This window comes from Phalacrocorax carbo, chromosome 23 (genome assembly GCF_963921805.1).
Source record: "Phalacrocorax carbo chromosome 23, bPhaCar2.1, whole genome shotgun sequence".
NCBI classification, from domain to species: Eukaryota; Metazoa; Chordata; class Aves; order Suliformes; family Phalacrocoracidae; genus Phalacrocorax; species Phalacrocorax carbo.
The window spans coordinates 3,141,079-3,161,483 of NC_087535.1; the positions used below are offsets into that span (position 1 = coordinate 3,141,079).

At 55.1% G+C, this 20,405-nt stretch overlaps 1 protein-coding gene across 1 annotated transcript; it reads right to left on the reverse strand.

Moving 5' to 3' along the window:
* Positions 1-6,468: 6,468 nt before the first annotated feature.
* Positions 6,469-19,782, reverse strand: DEF6 (DEF6 guanine nucleotide exchange factor). The gene is made up of 11 exons (XM_064472318.1): positions 19,331-19,782; positions 14,317-14,457; positions 12,438-12,623; positions 10,383-10,610; positions 10,155-10,301; positions 9,857-9,965; positions 9,476-9,774; positions 8,800-8,966; positions 8,395-8,593; positions 7,884-7,974; positions 6,469-7,644 (listed from the first exon to the last, which is right to left on the reverse strand). The coding sequence occupies exons 1-11, from the start codon at positions 19,538-19,540 to the stop codon at positions 7,433-7,435; spliced, it is 1,989 nt and encodes a 662-aa protein (XP_064328388.1). The 5' UTR covers positions 19,541-19,782; the 3' UTR covers positions 6,469-7,432.
* Between the last annotated feature and the right edge of the window lie 623 nt (positions 19,783-20,405).

Genomic DNA, 20,405 nt, shown 5'->3' on the forward strand with positions numbered 1-20,405 from the left:
AAAAGTATCCCACCAGCCACCTCCAGGATCCCAACCGTTGTGCCAGCACTCCAAGGGCCAGATGTTGCCTTTCATGTACAAACACCCCAAAAGGTTTGGTCAGGTGAGGTAAACCCAATGCAGGGGCCATCATTAGAGCGTTTTTAGGTTCTTTGAATGATTTCTGACACTCAAGTGTCCAAGTCAAATACCAATCTTTAGATTCTCTTAAAGCCTCATACAGTGGCTTCACATACAGTCCACACTTCAGAATCCAGAGCTGACACCATCCAATCATCCCCAGAAAAGCCCTCAGTTCCCTCGGGCTGCTAGGTTTGGGAATTTGACAGATGGCTTCTTTCCTATCATTTCCTAATTGTCTTTGTCCTTGAGATATTTCGAATCCCAAATAAATCACTGCTTCTTTTCCTATTTGGGCTTTGTTTCTGGACACTCTGTATCCCCCTTGGCCCAGAAAATTTAATAAAATGATAAATAAACTGATAAATTTAATAAACTGATGGTAATTTCAAAACCTTTTTCTTTACTTTCTGCCGCTATCAGAATGTCATCCACATACTGTAACAATATGCCTCTCCCTGGGTTCTGTTTTTTCCATATCTCTAATTCTTTTGCCAGCTGAGTCCCAAATATCGTAGGGCTAGTTGTAAATCCTTGTGGAAGTGCAGTCCATGTTAACTGTGTCTTTCGTCCTGTGGTGGGGCTTTCCCATTTAAAATCAAATATGCTTTGGCTTTTTATGTCCACAGGTATGCAAAAGAAGGCATCCTTCAAATCTAGTACAGTAAACCATTTATGCTCCTCTTTTAAAGAGGTCACTAAAGTGTATGGATTAGCCACTACTGGGTGTGTATCTCGGACTATCTGATTTAAGCCCTTAAATCCTGAACTAGTCGATATTCCTTACCTCCAGATTTCCTTACTGGCAATATAGGAGTATTATATCCTGATTCACATTCCACCAAAAGCCCATATTCTAAAAATTTTGTAATTAACCCCTCTAATCCTTTTCGAGCCTCCCACTTAATAGGATATTGTTTGTGTCTTACCGGCCTGGCTCCAGGTTTTAAAGTTACTTTTCCTGGCTCTACCAATTTAAATCGTCCCGGAACTCCACTCATCCAAACCAAAGGAATTACTGCATTTTCCACTTCTTCGGGAATCTGTTCCTCCCTGGAGGAATCCTGTAACATAAACACTCTCGCCTCTACGGCTTTTGATTCTGGTATTAGCAATTTAATCTCTCCATCTTTAAAAGCTATTTGTGCTTCTAATTTATTTAATAGATCTCATCCTACCAGAGGCAGCAGACATTCAGGCATATACAGAAACTGGTGAGTTACCTACTGTTTCTGCAATTTAAACTTTAATGGCTCTAAGAAAGGCCAATTTTCTTTTTGCCCTGTCACACTAACATCATCTACTGATTTATGACTAAATTTCCCTTTACATGTATTCAATACGGGATAAGTGACCCCTGTATCTACCAAAAATTCTATTTCCTCGTTCCCTAGCTTCAGGGTAACCAGGGGTTCACCTAGGGTTGATTCCCCCAGTCTCCTTCATGATTCTTCATCCAGGGTCATTAATTTGATTGCCTGAAGAGTTGGGTCTAATTCTCCCACTTTGGGGCGTTCCCTTTTCCAATGCCCATGTTCCTTACAAATTGCACATTGATCTTCTGCCAGTCGGGGATTTACCCTTCTCCTTTCTCCAATAACCATTCCCTGTCCTTTTCCTCTACCTCTTGTATTATTCACGGCTAGGACCACCAGTAATTTTCCATCCCTCCGTGCTTGCCTCACTTCTTTTTCCGTTTCTCTATTATTATATACGGTCCAAGCTACTTCCAGCATTTTACCCAAATCCCTAGATTCAGGTCCTTCCAATTTCTGAAGTTTCTTTCTAATATCTGGGGCCGATTGACCCATGAATATAGAGGCCAATTGTATTGCTTCTTCTGGTTCTTCTGGGTCCAAATTCGTATATTTCCTAGCAGTCACCTTCAGTCTTTCCATAAAGGCTGAAGGGGACTCATTTAATTCTTGTCTCACTTCATAAATTTTTGACCAATTTATTGCTTTTGGCATTGCATGTCTTATACTAAATAAAATCCACCTCTGGTATCTAGTCAACATTCCCCTGGGTCCCAGTTGATTAGGGTCCCACTCGGGATTTGTAGATGGAAAATTCTGGTCCAATGTCCCCTGTAAATCCCCATCAGCGTGTGCTCCCTGCACCTGCCTTCTGGCTGGATTCAATACCATTTTCTTGTCAGTTTCATCAAAGTATCCACTATCGCAAGTAGAACATCACTTTTTCAAGTTCTCACCGCATATTCCTCCTTTCAAAACCACTGCCATAGAATTTTGTGGACCTATCTCACACTGTTTCTGCCACTCTGGGTGATTCGCAGTGTAAAGAACAAATCAACATATGCCACTTCCTCCCATTTACCTTCCCTTTTTACAAGACAACATTAATTGCAAGATGGTATTATATTGCAATGTTCCATTTTCTGGCCATTTCTCCCCACCTTCCAATCGATACATTGCCACCAGTGATTGCAGTATTCAATTAGTTGTTTCCAAGCCAGAAAATCACCTCCCAGATCTTTCCAGTGTCTCAAAATACATCCCAAAGGTGTTCTTTTTGGGACAGGTTTCTTGCTCAGAGATGTGCCCATTCTCCCAAGAGACTAGTGGCTGTGATCGTGCACTATCACAGCCACTAGTCAGAGGGACCCCCAACCCCTGTTCAAGTTCCCTCTGGGATTCCAGCCCCTGCCAAAAATCCCAACCTCCTTGCTCGGGACCCTAGGCCAACCCTGCAAGGCTTCTGCTGCATCCTACAGGCAGGCGTTACCTGTGGGGACTCCAACCCCTTACTCCAGCCCCATAGAGGTAACTCTCAGCCCAACTCTGCGTAGCTTTTGCTGCATTTTATAAGCAGGCTGGTGGGGCTCGGACCCACATTCCGTTACCCCCTCAAAAAAATGCCTTATTACCTCTCCAGGGGACTTGCTCGGAATTCTTTGGTCCCGGGATCAGAGGTTCTCCCCGAGAATCCCTCGGTGCCGGCTGGAGGTCCCATGATCCCGCGGATCCGTTGAGATTCACAAGCGGAGTCCCATCTGGAATACCGCCAAAACTGCCACCGACATCGGGAATAAACCTCGTCACACCAACGTAGCGTTAAAAGGCAGGCATTCTTTATTCACGGCGCCAGATGCACGGGGGACCCCTCCACCTAACGTGCATCCCTTGCACACCTTTCCCATGTGATTCGTGTAGACCAAAAATATCCATATTCATTTGAGCCCTACGTATTCAATATTATTCTCTTTGGCGATTGGCACACACTTGCTCGCTTCACATGTAAATCACTGCGCAGGCTCGGTTGTCCTCTCCCCTTGCTGTCTCTTGAGCAGGGGGTATTACTTGGGTCGGTGGTCCGTGAGTCGGTGGTCGCGATCTCCCCCTGCCGGAATTACCTTTTACCTACTTGGCTCTTAACCTTGGCAGTCCTGGCCAGTTTTCTCAGTCTGCTGCACGAAACCGCATTTTGTCATCCTCTTCTGGCAGAAACACATTGTCTATTGTTTCGTTCGCGTTAATGATTACCTGGGGACTAAAATACAGGTCAACGAATACACCGAGTTGTATACTCCATGTCCCCAGGCTTAATGTCCAGCTGGATAGGGCTGTACAAGGAGTATAACAACGTCTGTGGTTGGTTAATTCCATCACCCTGGTTACTCTCAGAGCCCCGTCCAGCCTGGCCTTCAATGTCTCTAGGGATGGGGCCTCCACAACCTCTCTGGGCAGCCTGTTCCAGGGTTTCACCACCCTCATTGTAAAAAATTTCTTCCTTATATCCAGTCTAAATCTCTCCTCCTTTAGTTTAAAACCATCCCCCCTCGGCCTGTCACAGCAGTCCTTGCTAAAGAGGTCACCCCCACCCTTCCTATAGTCCCCTTTAAGCACTGGGAGGCCACAGTAAGGTCTCCCCGCAGCCTTCTCTTCTCCAGGCTGAAGAACCCCAACTCTCCCAGCCCAGCCTCACAGCAGAGGGGCTCCAACCTCGGATCATCTCTGTGGCATCCTCTGGACCCAAATCAATAAACCCTCCCAGGTCAGGCTGGTCGGTGGCTGTAACCAGGGGCTTGTCTGGGGGAGGGAAGCCGCGCAGGCGGCGTTTGCTCCGTGTGGTGGAGGGGCTCGTCCGCTCCTCGCTGTGGCCAGACCAGCAGCGGCGCCGGGCACGTGCCGCCGAGCCCTCCCCGGGCAGCTCTGGGCAGGAGGCCCGGCATTACCCAGCACGCTCCAGCCCACGCTGCGCGGAATGCGGAGGGAATAGGGATTCGTCTCAGGCAATGAAAACTGGGACTTGAGGTGCCAAGAGCTGCTGATACCAGCTCTGCCAGGCTAGGCAATTTGTTGGATGCTATGGGAGTGTGGTGACACAGCGCTCGAGATGCCTGCGGGAACTCTGAGGCTCTCTTCCCCTTCCCAATCTGAGCCCCTCGCTGCTTTCTGCCCCTCCAGGGCTGCATGAGCTGCCTGCTGGGGGTGTTGCAAGCCTTCTGCTATCGATGCCATTAGTTAAGGTCTAGGGCGGAGCTAATTTTATACCTTCACACCCTAGGTAAACCGCAGTGGGTGGCTAATCTGATAAGCGATGTTAGGTTTAAAAAGCACGGGCCCTGTTCCTACTACGCTTACTCAAGGAGCAGTACAGAGTTTAGATGACGACCCCCGTTAATGTAGATGTAGCCACTATTAGGATTTGGCCTGGCCGTCCTGAAAACGTGGAACCCCAGGGACAGCAGGGTTTGGGCAGAGCTGTGGGTTTGGGGCTGCAAAAGATTCACGCAGAGAGCACCACGGCTTGTATCTGACTCTGCAAACCCTCACACGCATGAGGTTACCACACAGAGAGCTCCAGGTTTCCCACAGGAAACCCCCGCACGTGTGCAGACCCCTGGTGCAGGGGCGAGATGGTGGGAGTGGCAGAGAGCTGCTCTTTCCCAGCGTCTCCATCAGGTCTCCGTGTGAGCCTGCTGCAGGAGTTTATTCTTAGTCGGAGGTGCCGGGGCACACGCCGAAGATGTGCATCGGCTGCCGACTTAGGCAAGCTCCAGCCCTTGGTCGGCTGCTCCGGAAGGATGAGGCAGATCCGGGCGCATCCAGATTTGGCAACAGACCAAAGGCAGGTGCTGACACTGGTTCCGGCTGTTCCCTCCACGCCTGTCCTTGCCTGCAGCAATTAATGTATAGCTTTTTGCCACACGGGAATTTGGCTCTCGGGAGCAGTGCTCTGGTGAGCTGCTTTACGGAGGAACAATGCAGCCCTGGAGTCGGTGAAAGGCGATGACACCGTCACCAGCAGGGATGTGGCCCCACATCTCCTGGGGGCTGCGCACAGGATGAGAGCCCTTGAGACAAGGCTGTGGCACGGAGCCACAGATGGGTGGAGGTGGCCCTTTTCCTCCCTGCCCAGGTGTGGCATGGCACGTACCTGTCCTGACGCCTGATCAGGGACGCGATTGAGCTAAGGAAGGTGATGAGAGAGGATGCCATCTCCCATCAGTGCATTTCCACACAGCCCATTTCCTTCCCAGTTGAGACTGGTGTTTGGCACCTTCCCCATCCTTGCTCTGCGTGTGGATCACACGGAGCAACGGGTCACCCATTGGAGTCACTGCCGGAGTCACTGCCAGGGTCACCCATTGGAGTCACTGCTGGTGTCACAGCCAGCGTCACCCCAGGAGGCTGCAGGGACTCACACCACAGCCCCAGCCTCTGGTGCGGTATGCTGGGAAGGTCACGCTCCACCAGAAAACCAGTGCAGAGTGGGAGGATCCCATGTCCAAGTGGACCGGCCAGGATGGCACAGGGCCAGACAGGGACCCCAAATCTACATGGGGACAACAGGGGGCTGTAGGGACCATGCTGCTGCTCAGGACCACCCTGCTGTGTCCCAGGGAAGTGGGAAGAAGGAGGAGATGTGATGAATTTGACCTGCAGCCCCTGCAAGGCCAGGGCCACCACGGCCATCACCACGGGGGCTGCAGCCACCCGTGCCCTCCCTGTGCGTCAGTGAGGCTGCGTGGGACCAGGGCTCGAGGCCACCCAGCCACCCTCATGGGCACACAGAGCCACTTTGTCCCGGGGCAGCCGCGCCGCTCCACTGGCACCCGCAGAAACGGCCTCTCGCAGTCAGGCACAATGAAAAAATAATTGTAAAGAAACGCTGTGAAAACTGGAGGGGGGGAGGGAGAGCCGTGTGAGCAAACGCTGAAAGCCGCATAGGAAATAGATTATAATCTCCCTAATGAACTACAGTTAATCAGCGTGACCAACTGTGAATGGGGGTCTGATGCAGGGCTTGCTACCAGTGCCCGTTTCCAGACGGGACCTGTGTGGAACTGGGGACTCTGCGCCCTCTACAATAAAGACCTCAAAGTCACAGGTGAATAGGACTGTATTTAAACAGAAGTGCTTGGAAAAACTAACCCTGATGTTGGCACGGGGTGTCTTGAACAAAGCCCAGGGCACCGCTACCTTCCTATATAAGCACTTAATTAATCATATGGAGGTGTTGGCCCTCCCAGAAGATAATCCTGTGCCAGCCCTGCCACCCAGAGGGAATTTCACAGTCTATGCCATGTTTACCGCTATCTGTGTCCCTCTTGGCCCTCCACAGACCAGCCCAAAATCCACTGGTGGAGCCTCTTTCCATGTGTGGTGCCTGATTTCTTTTAAAGGGCTGGTTGCTACAGTGGGAATCAAAACCTCGCACTGCCGAGGAGGGAGGTCTGGTGCCTGCAGAGCCACAGATGTGCAGGGAAGGAGGCCTGTGGACCAGCGGCTCCAAAAGCTTTATTGCTTGTTGGTTTCTGCTAACATCTACGTGACTCCACTGACTAACACCCACCTTCAGGAAATGCACGTATTAGTTAAGGACACCCCGGCCTTTCTGTGGGGGCGGTGAGAAGCCACCTCTGGGTCTGCCAAGGCTTCCCTGGCAGCCTCCGTTGCAGGGCCACGCACCCAGGGCCGCAGTGAGCGATGCAGAAGGGTTGCTGATAGAAACCAAGGGGGAACTGCAAGCCCTGGGCCACATGCTCCAGGCCCACCCGTGGCTTTTTTTTTTAGGCAGGGTAAGAACCAGAGTCTGGGGAGTGGGTCCAGGTCCCACAGCTGGGCAGCCCACAGGACGTGGCCCTGCTGCCTTGTGCCCAATGTTGGGCTGTCTGAGCCTCCTGGCATGTCATGGCTGCAGTCCTTCCCTGAAGAACATGGGAGCATCTCTGCCTTATATGTAGTCACCTATAGGCTCCGTCCAGAGACGGCCGTATTGACTGTGTCCGCTCGGAGGGACGTGTTGGGCCCCGCAGTTCCCTGCTGGGCTCTGCCACCCTGCCGGGCTAATTGGTGGGCTCTGTGACCATGGTGTCCGCATCCGGAGATGATGGCACGCCGCTGTTTCCACCATTGCTCACATTTTCCTTGCTGTTGTCCCTCGTGGGGTCGCTGCTTTTATCCTCCGCTTTCTGCCTGAGTTTGAGGGAGGAATCTCTCTGGGAGAGGAAGGGTTGGTAGCCAGCGAAGCCTCCTCCGCTCACGTTCGTACGTTTGTCTGGGGTGGATGGAAAAAAAGGATTGTTCACCTTGGGGTCCAAACTGACTTTTCAGCTAAGGAAAAGGGGTGTGGGGTCTCTCTTTGCCAGAGGTGTTGGGGTGTCTTCTATGAAAGATGGGGGACCTTCCAGCCCTCAGATGCCCAAAAGAGGGGAAGATGGGTGGGAGACTGACTCGTGCCCCAGCGTGGCCGTGCTCACAGAGGGGGAGGGGAGGGTGTGATGGACGGTCTCCTACCTCCTGGCCCGATGGGGTGCATCAGTCGGTTCATCTGGACATTCCAGTGCTTGACGTTGGTGCTGGCCTGTCGTAGCTTCCGCTGGGCCACCTGGGAGGGGACGGAGAAGAGGGGTGAGCCAGCCGACCGGCAGGGCCCAACACAGGACTGTGGGTAGTTTTCCTTCCCTGAGTAAGCCCAGATTGGAGGCTCCCTCTGGGAGGGAGACTCAGCTCATCCTCCTCTAGGTCTTCTGCTCCTTCTCCAACCATCCCCGCTCCACAAATTCCCATGGTCAACATTGCTCTGGACACCAGTGCTGTTCCCTCAGGGCAGGACACACTTGTCCCATCTCAGCCACAGAATCACCCTGTGCTTGTGCATGGCACAGCTCAGAAAACCCCCAAGGCAATGCCAGCTTGGCCCCCAGAGCTGCTGGGTCCTCCCCACTGTGGAGGTGAGTCAGTGAGGCCTGGGAAGTCCCCTGGGGCTTGCAGAATGAAGGGATGTGGGCACCGATGTGATGCTCACCATAACATCTTGGTCCACCCGCTGCCTGTTCACTCTCACTTCTTCCAGCTGTTTCTGCGCCTCTTCCAGACACTTGTTCTTGTTCTCCATCTCCTGTTTGAGGACTTGCTTCTCCCGCTGAGTTTTGATGATGTATTCCTCCTGCTCCTCCTTCAGCTTCATCAGCTGCTTCAGCTTCTCCTCTTCCTCGGCTAGTAACCTGCCAAGGAGGACCAGGAGGTGACAATGACCCTCTGCCACTTCATCCACTGGCTTCCCCCATCCTTGCCGGCATACTGGGAAGTCACCAGTACACCCCAGTACCCTGGGGAGCACTGCATTGCCCTGGGGAGTGTGTCCCCACGCCCAGGCACTCCCCTGGGAGTGGGGCTGGTTGAGGAGGGGTAAGGGATGCCCTGGTCCTACCTGGCCTGCGCGTATCTCACGGACTCCTCGTCCTGCCGCGCTTTCACCTCCTGCTGCAGGGCCTCCTGGAGCCGCTCCTGCATGTCCTCCAGCTCCAGGATGCGCTTGCGCTGACGCTCTGCCTCTGCCTCCTTCAGGACCATCTCTGCCTGCATGGAGGCGCGAGCCTGCGGCAGGGAGAGGAGCCATCAGCGTGTGCGGCTGGCAAAGCCACTGCCGCCATCCCCAGGGCCCCCTGGCCCCCGCACCCCTGGGTGGATGGGGCCAGACGTCTCCTAGACCAGGGAGAGCCCACGGAGAGAGCTCCAAAGCAAGGCTGTTTCCCTGCTCAGGAGACACACTGCAGCATCTGGAGCCAGTGCTGGCTGCAAGGCAACACTCGCCTCTCACCTGCCCCCCAGCTTCATACACCCCCGGGGCAGGTTGTCGTCATCTCCTGCTCCTCAGGTATCTCACGCACAGCGGTGCTGACCCCCTGTCCCTCGTCCCCAGGCCACGCAGAGCCCCCGGGAGCCCAGAGGTGACGGGTAGCAGCAGCATTGTTGCAAGAGAGGGACATGCTCCTAAAACCTCCTCCAAACCCCCTGGGCTGCCACGTGCAAGGGAAGGGGAAGGAAGCAACCACTCCACAAGTGATGAGGCCCCGTGGCAGGACACGCCATGAGGATGCACCCACCTGCTCGGCCTCCCGCAGCTGGATCTCCAAAGTCCTCTGCATCTCCTCGTGCTGCTCCCTCCGCCGCTGCTCCTCCTCCTGCAGGAGCATCTCTGCCTGCCGCTGGGCCTCTTTGAGCAGCTCCAGCTCCTGCAGCTTCCGCTCCTTCTCCTCCTGGAGCTGCTTCAGCCTCTGCGTCTCCTCCTCCTTGGCCGCCTTGCGCTGCTCCCGTTGCTCCCGCTGCTCCCGTCGTTTCTGCTTCAAGTCTTTGTGCAGGGACTTCTTGCCCTCAGCCTGCAGCCGGATGGCTGTCTGGATGGCTGGGGAGGGAAGGGGACGGTCAGTGGGGACATGGTGGGGGGCACAGGGAAGCTGGGGAGGGGGTGCAGGGCGGGCACAGACCTAACGTCCATTCCTGGCGCTGCCGGGTGTCGGAGGCGCTCATCTCGTAGGTGCGGGAGGAGGTCTTCACGCAGAACATGCACCTCTTCCCATCCCGGTCGGGCAGCACCTACAGGGAGAAGACACGGGATGGCGTTACCCCCCCATACCTCACCTTATCCCCACTTTCTTCTGCCATAGGACTGAGTGTCCCATGCTTATGGATGTGAAATTGTATATTCTCAGGTTCCCCTTCCCAGGGTCTGAAGGGGTTGTCCTGCGTCTCCTGTCCCCCAGCGGAGCATGGCCCGGGCCGTACCTCCACACAGCAGTGCTTGTCCAACGTGATGCTCCCCTTCTTCTCCTTCCGTTCCTCACTCATGTAGTAGGACAGGACACTGGGCTTCAGCGTGAACCACCGCTCCGACCAGTTCCTCCTCAGCTGGCCCCTCTTCCAGAGGTAGCCCTGTGGCCGGGAGACACGGGGATCAAAATCAGGGTGGGGGCAGGAACGGGGTTTGTGCCCCAGGGCATGTGGGCTCCTTACCTGTTTGAGCACATCCTCGATGACCTCCTGGTACACCTCCTCCACGGCCATGCTGACGGCCTCCTGCTCGATGCCTCGCAGGAACCGCCCCGAGTTCACCATGTCCAGGAACTGCCAGACCGTCAGCCCCCCCTGTGCCTCGGGCTCCTGGGAGAAGTAGTCATCCAGCTCACAGGAGTTCAGCTCCACATTCATGGCTGTGCAGATCTTCTTCAGCAGGTACTCCACCTGCGGGAACGCGGAGCTCAGCAATGGGGAGAAGCGAGAGCCATCCCCACTCCACCGACCCATTTTGGAGAGCCCAAGGCCACATCTCTTTCCAGCCTGGAGATACAGGACCATTATCCCAGAGGTATCACCCCTTGCAATGGTTGACTGTCATGGTCAAGGTCTCCCAGGCAGCAGGCAGGCTCAGGAGGTTGATGTTGGGTTTGAGCTTGACTGCTGCTGGGAGGTATTTTCCTTTTAATCACAGGCTGAGATGGTTCTGGTTTGTTGTTGAAGAGTGAGAAAACCCTGCAGAAGTCAAGTGCCTGAGGGAGAACAGACCATCGGTGCTGTCCCCCACACCCAGGCGGCAAGGCACGCGTCTCGGACCACGGCCTCGACCTCAGCACTGCTCTGCTTTCCAGGTGATGCCACAAAAACCCTGGGGAGGAGCAGGGGAAGAGGTGCCTATGGAGGACGTGAGCATTGTTTTGAAACTGTAAATAAATTGCTTTAAAAAGAGCTAAAATTGTTGAAAATAACATGACGCCAGGAAGATTTGTTTCAGCTCAAGTTCTGCTGCCAGCTCTCCTCTACCCACGATCTGGGGGCGAAGGAGGGTGGGTGACTGCAGAGAGCCACGCAGAAAGGTGAAACACAGCGGAATCCCTGCACCCAGCCGGATTTTTTTTTTTTACATCATCTAGCTAGCAGTAGGGCAAGAATTTAATCTAGTGTCTTTTTTTCAAGCTCAGCCCTGTAAGCAGAAAGATGATTCAGTTGGTCATGGTCTGGGGAACAGGAAACACCTCTCCCGGGGAGCAGGAAGTGCGGTTGCTCTCCTACGCCTGCGCAGCACTGCTCGTCTTGACTTTTTTTGCTCCCCCCCCCCCCCCTTTTTTTTTGGCTTTTCTGCTGATCTCAGGAGGTTGATGGTTGGTGGTGTAGAAGCAGATGGCAGCTGCTTGCCCAGCTGAGCTCCTCCTGGAGAGGCCGCTCTTGGCTTCTGAGCTTGTCCCTCCTCTCCAGATCTTTCCCACTTTCTCTTTGGGGTTTCATCTGACCCCCGGAGAAGGGAGAACCTCCCTCTCCAAATGCCGGGTGGAATTTGGAGATTTGGAGATTACCGCCAGCAGCTTTGCAGGGCGGCCGGGGCAACCTCGCTCTTAACTCTCCAGGTGCTGGGCAGGGGGTGAGCGTCTGGTGGCTGTGGGCATGGAAAGGGACAACTGGGTCTGCTCTGCCACTGCCTTCGTGGTGGCACAGGCTGAGAGCAGCAAGAGGGGCACAGCCCCATCCAGCCTGGCAGCAGGTTCATGGGGAGCAACCTCCCGTTGCAGCAGACTTTAAGGGTTTCTTGTCACATTCTCTTTCTCTCCTATGAAAATCAGGAGTCCTCCTCCAACACCGTGCTCGACTCAATGCTTGGGTGAGATGGAAGGGGCCTCAGGCAAGGGCCCAGCCCCAGCAGGAGCTGAGATGCTGCCTTGGTTGGGGCTCTGAGAACCGGCACATTCATTTCACAGCAAACAAAAGAGCTTGTTGGTGTAGGCTTGGGCCACAGAAGAGTGCTTCGGACCAATCCACACCTCATCCTCCAAGACATCTATACTTGAGAGGCTTCAGCAACTCCCAGGACACCCCCTCTCCCTGGGCAGCAGGGGGTGCCCAGGGCAGACAGCCCCCTCCTCCCACCCGTGGCCTACTCTCACACCCTGGAGCACCCCCTCTTTCAGGATGTGGTGGGACATGCCAGGAAGCGATAACGGCATGTGTCATCCCCAAACGGGGCCCTGCCAGCACTCAGAGCCCTGGGAGGATGGGGCGGGCGGGGGAGGCACGTCCTACCTCGTCTGGTACCATGACGAGAGGGTATTTGTCTTCAGACAGAAAGTTGAAGAGACACCAGAGCTTGAAGGCATCTTGGTGGGATATGATGCTATTCCCGTTCCGGTCGGGCTTGTAATTCTTCTTTGCGGTCAGGGTCCAGCAGAGCTCGTCAAAGTTTTCTTTGACAAAAGCGCCTTCCTCCACCTGCGGGCAGGAGCCAGGCGGGTGAGCGTGGGGCTGCAGGGCTACGGACGGAGTTTCTGGGGGGAGGTGCTGGAGGGAGGGTGGGAAGAAACCCTCACACCCAAAACCTGTCCCTGACGGTGAGAAGCATGGGGTGATTAATACATGGGACACACAACTAGAGTGTAAGTGGACACCGACCCACCATGCCAGAGCACACGACCCCAGCACAGGCCCCCTTATGCATGCAAACCAGGCATCCTGGCCACAGACAAGGTGCTACGGGACCACAGCAGCACCTGGGCACACAGCACGGCCACGGTGACTCAGCCATGTCCTGGTGGGCTTTGGAGCACCAGCAGGAACCCTGTGGCAAACCCCACTTCCCCAATGCCTCCATGGCATTGGGTCACTCTCATTATTCCATCTGACCATAAGGAGGAACTGAGGCTCAGCAAATGGAGGTGATGGGCCACAGGCAGGCAGCAGCGGAGGCAGGAGTGACGCCTCCATCAACCCAACCCTGCTGTCCGTCCACGAGCTGCTGCAACTGCTTGCCCAGCATCATGAGCTGCTTCACGTGGCAATTTTGGTGTGGCACCAGTGCGCTGTGATGGGGACCAAAGGAGGCTGGCTGCATCTGGCTGCTCCTTTCTGGCTGCATGAGCCACGTGCCGCCGGCATGAGGGCAAACCACAGCCTGCAGCGGCAGAGCCAGAGAAAAACCTTTGGGTGGCAGAAATCTGAAAGCCCCTCTTAGTAGGAAAACTCACTTCCCTTTCTCGGGCTGCCTCTGGGATTTTATTAGCCATGGCAAAACCAGAAGAGGGTTCAAACATCATCTCCCAAAGAACCATGCGGGAAACTGGAAGGATTTTGGCCGCTCTCTGATGGGGAGATTGGGCTGGGCTGACCTTGGGCAGCTGCCTGCCCTGCGCAGAGGGAGCTGTGGAAGGCTCTGCCTTCACTCACTGCAGACCAGATCCCTGCAGCTGAGATTGGCATCCCTGGACAAGGCTGGGCAGAGCCTGACCAACTCAGGGCAAGGCAAGGGCTGGCACCGAGACCGGCACAGAGCACCGCACACCGGGGAGAGGCACAGCTCAGCCCTGGGGAAGCGGCAGGCGAGGGAAGGGTTACTGCACCCAGCTCTGGGCCCCCACTTCTTTCGAACACACAGTGGAAGAAAGTTGTCAGTCATTTTTCCTCTCCTCACATGCCTGGAGGAAACGAGCACCCAGCCGCAAAGTCTCGCTGTGCCAAACAAAGGTGCCTTTGAGCTGCGCGGAAAAAAGGGAGAAAGCCCCTGCCCAACCCCTGCTCCTGCCCCGGCACCTCGTCATCCTCCCTCTCCTCTTTGCCAAATGAGGTCACACCTCAAATTTGAGCAGGGGTGGAGAGGGAAAAAGGGCTCATTTCTCTCCCTGAGCCCTCTAGGAAATGTGGGCAGAGACACACCTCCACCCAAAGCTTTGATGGAAAGGGCTGACTTCATCCTTGCCAAGGAGATGTTGAGTATTAAATATTTCTCACTTGTTTTGGCATTCACCTGAGTGCTCCCCAACATTCTGGGTCCACCCTCCAAGGCATGGGATCTCCATGAGCAGAGGGGAGCAGAGCCCTGGGGCTCCCATGGGATGCGGGAGCAGACCAGGCATCGTGGTGACCCCACCTGAGACACAGCGGGTTGCAGGGGGATGGCCAAGGGGCTCACCTTATCCAGGATGTACTTGTTGAGGTACGGCATGTAGCCCTGGCTGGACACCGGCCCGTCATCGTCATCGCGGAAATGTTCTTCCAGAGCCACGGGATCGTGGGGGATGCACAGCACCGTGTACAGGTTGTGAGACAGCACCTGGCCGAGCACGAGGGATGGGGGAGAAGGTGAACAACCTCCACCCCTGCCCCAGCATATCCCCACGGCGCCACCTGCTCACCCGGGACCACGTCCTGCCCAGCATCACCTCCCTACAGCCACAGCATCGAGGCATGGTTTGGCAGAGGGACAGGAATATTCCAAAATATAAACCTTAGAGAATCACTTAGAAACAGGCAAAAATCGAGGATTTTCCCACTGTCATTTTTCTTTCTTGGCACGTGGGGAACTTCTTTTTTTTTTTTTTTTCAAAAAGGGGCTGCTTCAAACGTTACAGAGCAAACAGGACATGCTTTGATCTAGAGAAGATGATAAGCCACCCAAGCCATGCTGTTGGCAGCTGCCCTAAGTGATTACTTGAAAACATAACCAACAGCAGCACTCAGCCTGGTGGCGGTTGCTTTCTGCCAACGGGACACAAAAACACACAAAGGTGAAAATAAGAAAAGATTTATAAGAAACTAAGAAAAGGTTTTGTCTGGGATGGAAGCAGACAGGGGTGATCTGGAGACACCCCATCTCCAGAAGCAGCCTGCGAGTGTCAGCAACCAGCCCATTTTTGTTCAAATCCTGCAAAACAAAGCATGTTTTGAAGCTCCCGAATTTCCCACGTGCTGGAAAGCCCATGCTGCTGCTGGGCCAGCGGCCAGGGCCTGGAGCAAGGCTGCCCATGAGCACCACCAGCATCTCTGGCTCATGATGCCAGGCAGGTGGCTGTCTTCTTGTATTTACCCCCCAGCAAGCAGGAGAGGGTAAAACAAGCGTCCCAAACTGATGCAGTCCCGTTGCACCAGGGCTTGCGGATGCAGCTTGCAAAGATTTTGAGAGAGGGGCTGGAGGAGGTGGTGTGCAGCATCCCTGCTCCTCTCCATGCAGGGCTGGAAATGTTCTTCCAGCAGAAGAGGAGCTGCCGGAGGCCACACTGGCTGCTGCAGCTGGAGACGGTTCTTGTTCAACCAGATTTTCTTTCTCTTTTTCACCCTCTGGACCGATGTTATCAGCAGGACTCCACCCGCTCCACCCAGCACTCAAATACTGAGCGGGCTGTAGCCCTGAGCGCTGCTGCTATGGCTGTGCCTTTCAGGGTTGGGTGCAGCTCTGGGGTCTGCGCAGGGGTGGAGGGGGATGGAAACACCCTGGGCATCATCCAGGATGGTTAACAAGTCCATCAGGATGGTTTGAAAGTCTGGGAATTGCATTCCGTCCCCCCTTTCCAATGTGGGGCCTCGTCCCCATCCCTCACACCTCCTCTCGCAGCACCCTAAAAAGTCTTTGGAGGTGTTGCATGTGCCCCCGGGCCGTGGCCAGCACCCGGAGCCACTGCAAACCACGGCCCCTCCGCTTGCCGGAGCAGTCACCTACAAAATGAAAGTGGGGCATGGTGGGGAGGGAAGCCCTGGCCAGGCTGACGGAGGGGTGCATGGGGGGGTAGAGGTCTGCCTGACACCCCTGAGCATCCCAGATCCCTCCCAGCTGCAGCCCCAATGCTCTTCTCCACCCTCTTCCCTGCTCTTCTCTCCCCCATCACCCTCCACTCCCACCCCTCCACAGCCGTCCGCAGCCGCTGCCACTGCCAGCCAGAGCCGGGGGTGGAATATTTAACGTGGCTGGAGAATGGCAGCCCCTCTTCTCCCCGATGGGAGATACTGGGGGTGATGCCAGGGCTGGGGGTGACCTTTCAGGCTGGAGCTTGGCCAAAACACAAACGCCTCTGGCCCTGATGGGCGGGAGTGGCGGGGACCGGGGGTCCTGCAGTGTGCAGGGAGCGTTGCTGCTGCCTTGGTTTCCCCAGGTGCAAGCAGACCTGCCCTGCCGAGAAAATCAAAGCCTCCCTGGAGCTGGGGGTGCAGGGAGTCCTGTCCAGTGGCAAGGGTCCCTTCAGCTGCCTGTTTTCTGCAATAAGGAGGATGCAAGCAGGACCGCTGCCTCGCCGCCCCAGCGGCCAGGACCCCCTGGTTCAAGCCCAGCCCCAGGAGCGTCAGCTCCCGACCTTGGGGAAGGCTTTCCCCATTGCTTGCATGAATGAGCTGCTCTCAGACCTCTTACTGGCCAAACTGGGACCCACTGGCCAGTGCCAAGAACCTTTTGTGCACACAATAAGCAGAGGAGCTTTCAGCCCAAGCCAGGTGCCTTCTTCCTGCCCGTGGGAGGGGGGTCCATAAACGGGTTAACCCAGCCCCCCAAGGCACCAGTTATATCTAGAGACCCGCACAGGTTGGGGGCTCTTTCTCCAAAAGCGAGCAAGAGCCACCTCCACTGCCATTTGCACCCTGAGCCTGCAACCCCACGCCATGGGTGGGGGATCCCTGTGTCCCCCGACACGCATTTAACGCCTGCCCCCCTGCCTCCTCCTCTCCACTCCCTACGGGCTTTGCTGGAGCGGGCAGCCTCAGGAGACTGAGCTCCACTCAGCAAACGGCTGCTCTCCCTCTGCAACAGGGACAGGAGCAAAGCGGAGGTGCTGAAAAGGACTGGGACGGTGCTCGGTGGCTCCCACCTGCCCGCCCCAGCCGGCACCGCCACCCCAAAGGGTCCAGCTCTGCCCTGCCTGTGGGAGCCACATCCAGCATCCGCAGAGACGGGGAGTAGCTCCCCCAGCTCGGCCAGGGAAGATGTGATGGCACGGAGAGGGTAAAAGCTCATCCAAGAGCAGGGTTGGCGCGTGCCCACGCTGGGAACAGAACTACCCGACATTCTCGACGCGTAGCGCTCAACCACAAGACTCTCTTTCCTTCCTGTGCAGATACACACCTACACTCACATACATATATATGCACAAGCTTGCTTGCATAGGAGTGTCCATGCAAAGAACTCAACTGCTGAACCCAACGGCTTCCCACAGCTTTGCCATCAGGCTTTGAAACGCTGCTAAATTTACTTATGCAACTGGCTGGAGAGCAGTTGGAGGAGTCAAGCACCCAGCTCCTGCTCACCTACCAGCAAAATCTCACCCCAGCTCCTGGGGCTGTTTTTGTTTCCGTAGGTGCAAATGCTGTGAAAACCGGCATTTCTCCCACCCTTGTACAAGACCCTTCTTGCAGCAACATGCCTGAGTGAGGGAGCAGAGCACAGCCCAGCTCAAACAGCCCGGGAGGAGTTTGGAGAGGACACGGCCACCACAGCTTTAACATGTTATTGCTCAAACCTGCGAGACCTTGGATTTCTGAATCTACGAGCAGAAACGCTGCTGTTGGCTTGTGTAGGCTGGGGCAAACCTGAGCCACTGTTTGGTAGCAATGAGTGATGGAAACGAGCTCTCCCCAGCCTCGAGGCCAGTGGAAAGTTATCCAGAGCTGAGCTCCGTCATGCAACGGCGCAGCCCGACGTGCCGCTGTCCCATCTCGGTGCGGAAGGCGGGTGGAAAAACAGTGAGGGGCAAATCTCCCTACCCTTCTGAAATGTCACCCTGGGCAAAGGCACTGCGGAGACACCGTCCCCAGCACCCCTGCAACCCTGCATCCCCGGAGCCCCTGCGCAGGGGTTTGCAGCTCCCCCAGCCCCCCTGCACTGACTCCCTAGGAAACTGCCGTTAAAATTAGGGTCTCTGTAGTCTCGGCGTCATCACCGGTGATAAAGATCTCGCAAGAAGAGCGCTGCACGTGTTCATGCCAGAGCTTTTGGGACTGGCAGCATGCTTGGGCTGGGCTAAGGACCCAAAGCTGGGTGCAGGGGATGCTGTGAGGGGAGCACATCACTTCTTAGGGATTAGCAGGGGGAATTAGGCTCTGGCCTGCTTCGGGTTTTTCCTTAATTCTTTCAGATATTTCCCATTTTTAAGTAGGTGAGTGTGGCTCACAGGGGCACACAGGCAATGAGCTTCTGGGGAGCAGCCAAAGGCTCTCAGCTGCAAAGGCAGCGGCTGAGTGTGAGGACCCCCATTCCTGCTGCTTCTCCTCCAGACCCCTGCCAAAAAACCTCTTAATTTTGGGGCAAAACATGCCCCCCCTGCCAAGCCCAGCACTTTCCCTGCGGTGTGTCCCAGGGGAAGCCCTGTAAAGTAGAAGCAATAGAGGACAAGAGGTTTCTTTGCAGCGTTTCACAACTCATCTCACAGACCAGCAGCAGCTGCCGAGTCCTGACGCAACATCTCCCTGTGTTTTGCATGTTTCTAGCTCAGGTCTTTCCCCTCCATCGCAGCCCCGCTGCTCCAACTGGCATTTCCAACCCTGGTGCCCCGGGACTTTACACAGCAATAAAAAAGGAGCCTCATTATTTGCAAAGGTAAAAAAAAAAATAAAAATCAATAATTATTGTCAAAGCCAAGGTGCAACCTGTCGGACCCTGTCCCAGAGGCAGACAAAAAGGTTTTTAAAGTCGTGATGGTTTCGAAGAAGGGCTGAACACAGGGGCCCTCTGCAAAGCTGCTAATGGAGTGGGGAAGAGGGGAAATCAGAGATTTTTTTAAAAGCGCTGTGTTATTTCTGGCCAGACCACTAAGAAGTTGTTTTAGTTTAAAAATGGTCTGCCTCTACCTACTGACCTGCTGGCTGAACAGGAAGCTGAAATGTGGGTGCTCCGGCAAGCAAGAAAATATAAACCGAGTTTGGGCTGTTAGTTGGGCATAAAAAGCATAAAAAACTGAAAACAACTAAAAATTAGATTTATCATATTTTCACCTAGAAAATATATTTCAGCATTAACTCCCCCCGCCTCTTTTATAAAGGGAGGTAAGGCAGAAATGGAAAACTTCACCAGAACCAGTGTGGAGGTGACAGCAAGGTCTTGTTAATATTTAACATTACCACTGTGGAAAGGCACGGGGGACGCAAAGCATCCCCGGACCCGCTCTGCCCCTCGCAGCCCACCCACCAGCCCCACGCCGGGGCCGCCCGAGCCCCCTCCGAGCACTCACTTTGAGCTGGGATTTGGAGACCTTGCCGCTCTTCTCCACATCCAGGGCGGTGAAGGCGTACCAGATAGACTTCAGCAGCTCCGCTCGCAGGTCCATGGCTACAGGCGGCGATGGCAGAGGCGGCTCTGTCGAGGCCGAGGATCCGGTTCCAGGAAACCGCCTGCCTCGACAGCCTTGGGCGGCGGGGGACGCGCGAAGCAGGAGCGCCATCTGCTTGGGCGCGCCCCAGGGAACCCCACGGGCCACATCTTGGCCCCACGGTCCCCAGGGCTGCAGGTCTTTCCCTCCCACCACGGACAGATTCCTCCACGGACAAGGAAGCGCAACCCACAGCTCACGGAGCACAAATAGGAGTTGGATTTGTAACCCTTTGCTAGCTCGGCCTAGAGATCAAAAGCTTTCTCAGTACTCTGCGGAGAGAAATCCCCTCCCCGGCTCAAAGAACAGCTTCCTCTTCTAGAATTTAAATAAAGAGCTTCCCCTTGCAGCGGGAGCACAGGCTGTGCCTTTTGGAAAGGTTCCAGCCCTGCTTTGTTTTGGGATCAGTCGCGCCAAGGAAGGCGAGCGGAGACCTAGCCCGCTGCAGCCAACCTGGTCGTGCCCATTCCTCGCCTGCAGAAACCTCGGGTATATCCAAAAAATGAAACAACCTGACTGCTGGGAGCCTGCACTGGTATTGGGTTTACACTTGGACTCAATCTTAAAAGTCTTTTCCAACCTAAATGATTCTTTGGTGCTCTCTGCGCTGGCTTTGTCCACAAAGCACCCGGGGCAGAGGTAGGCAGCAGAGGGGCTGAGGTTACCCCTGCTGGGCGGGGGGAGCCAGCCTGGGTCTCTCTCCCCAGCTCGGAGGGTCATGGGACACATTCACAGACACATTTTCTTGTATTGACACAATTCCCTAAATCTAGGCTTGCAGGAGTCAGAGGAAGAGCCGAGGCGTGATCCGAGATTCAGGAGACAGCTCTCAGCCCCTCTAAGAGACACACTGGGAGCTCAGAGGCTACAGCTTGTCTTGCTCACACCCCTCCTCAGCACCATTTTTGGACAATGGCTGCACTTTCAGTCAATTCAA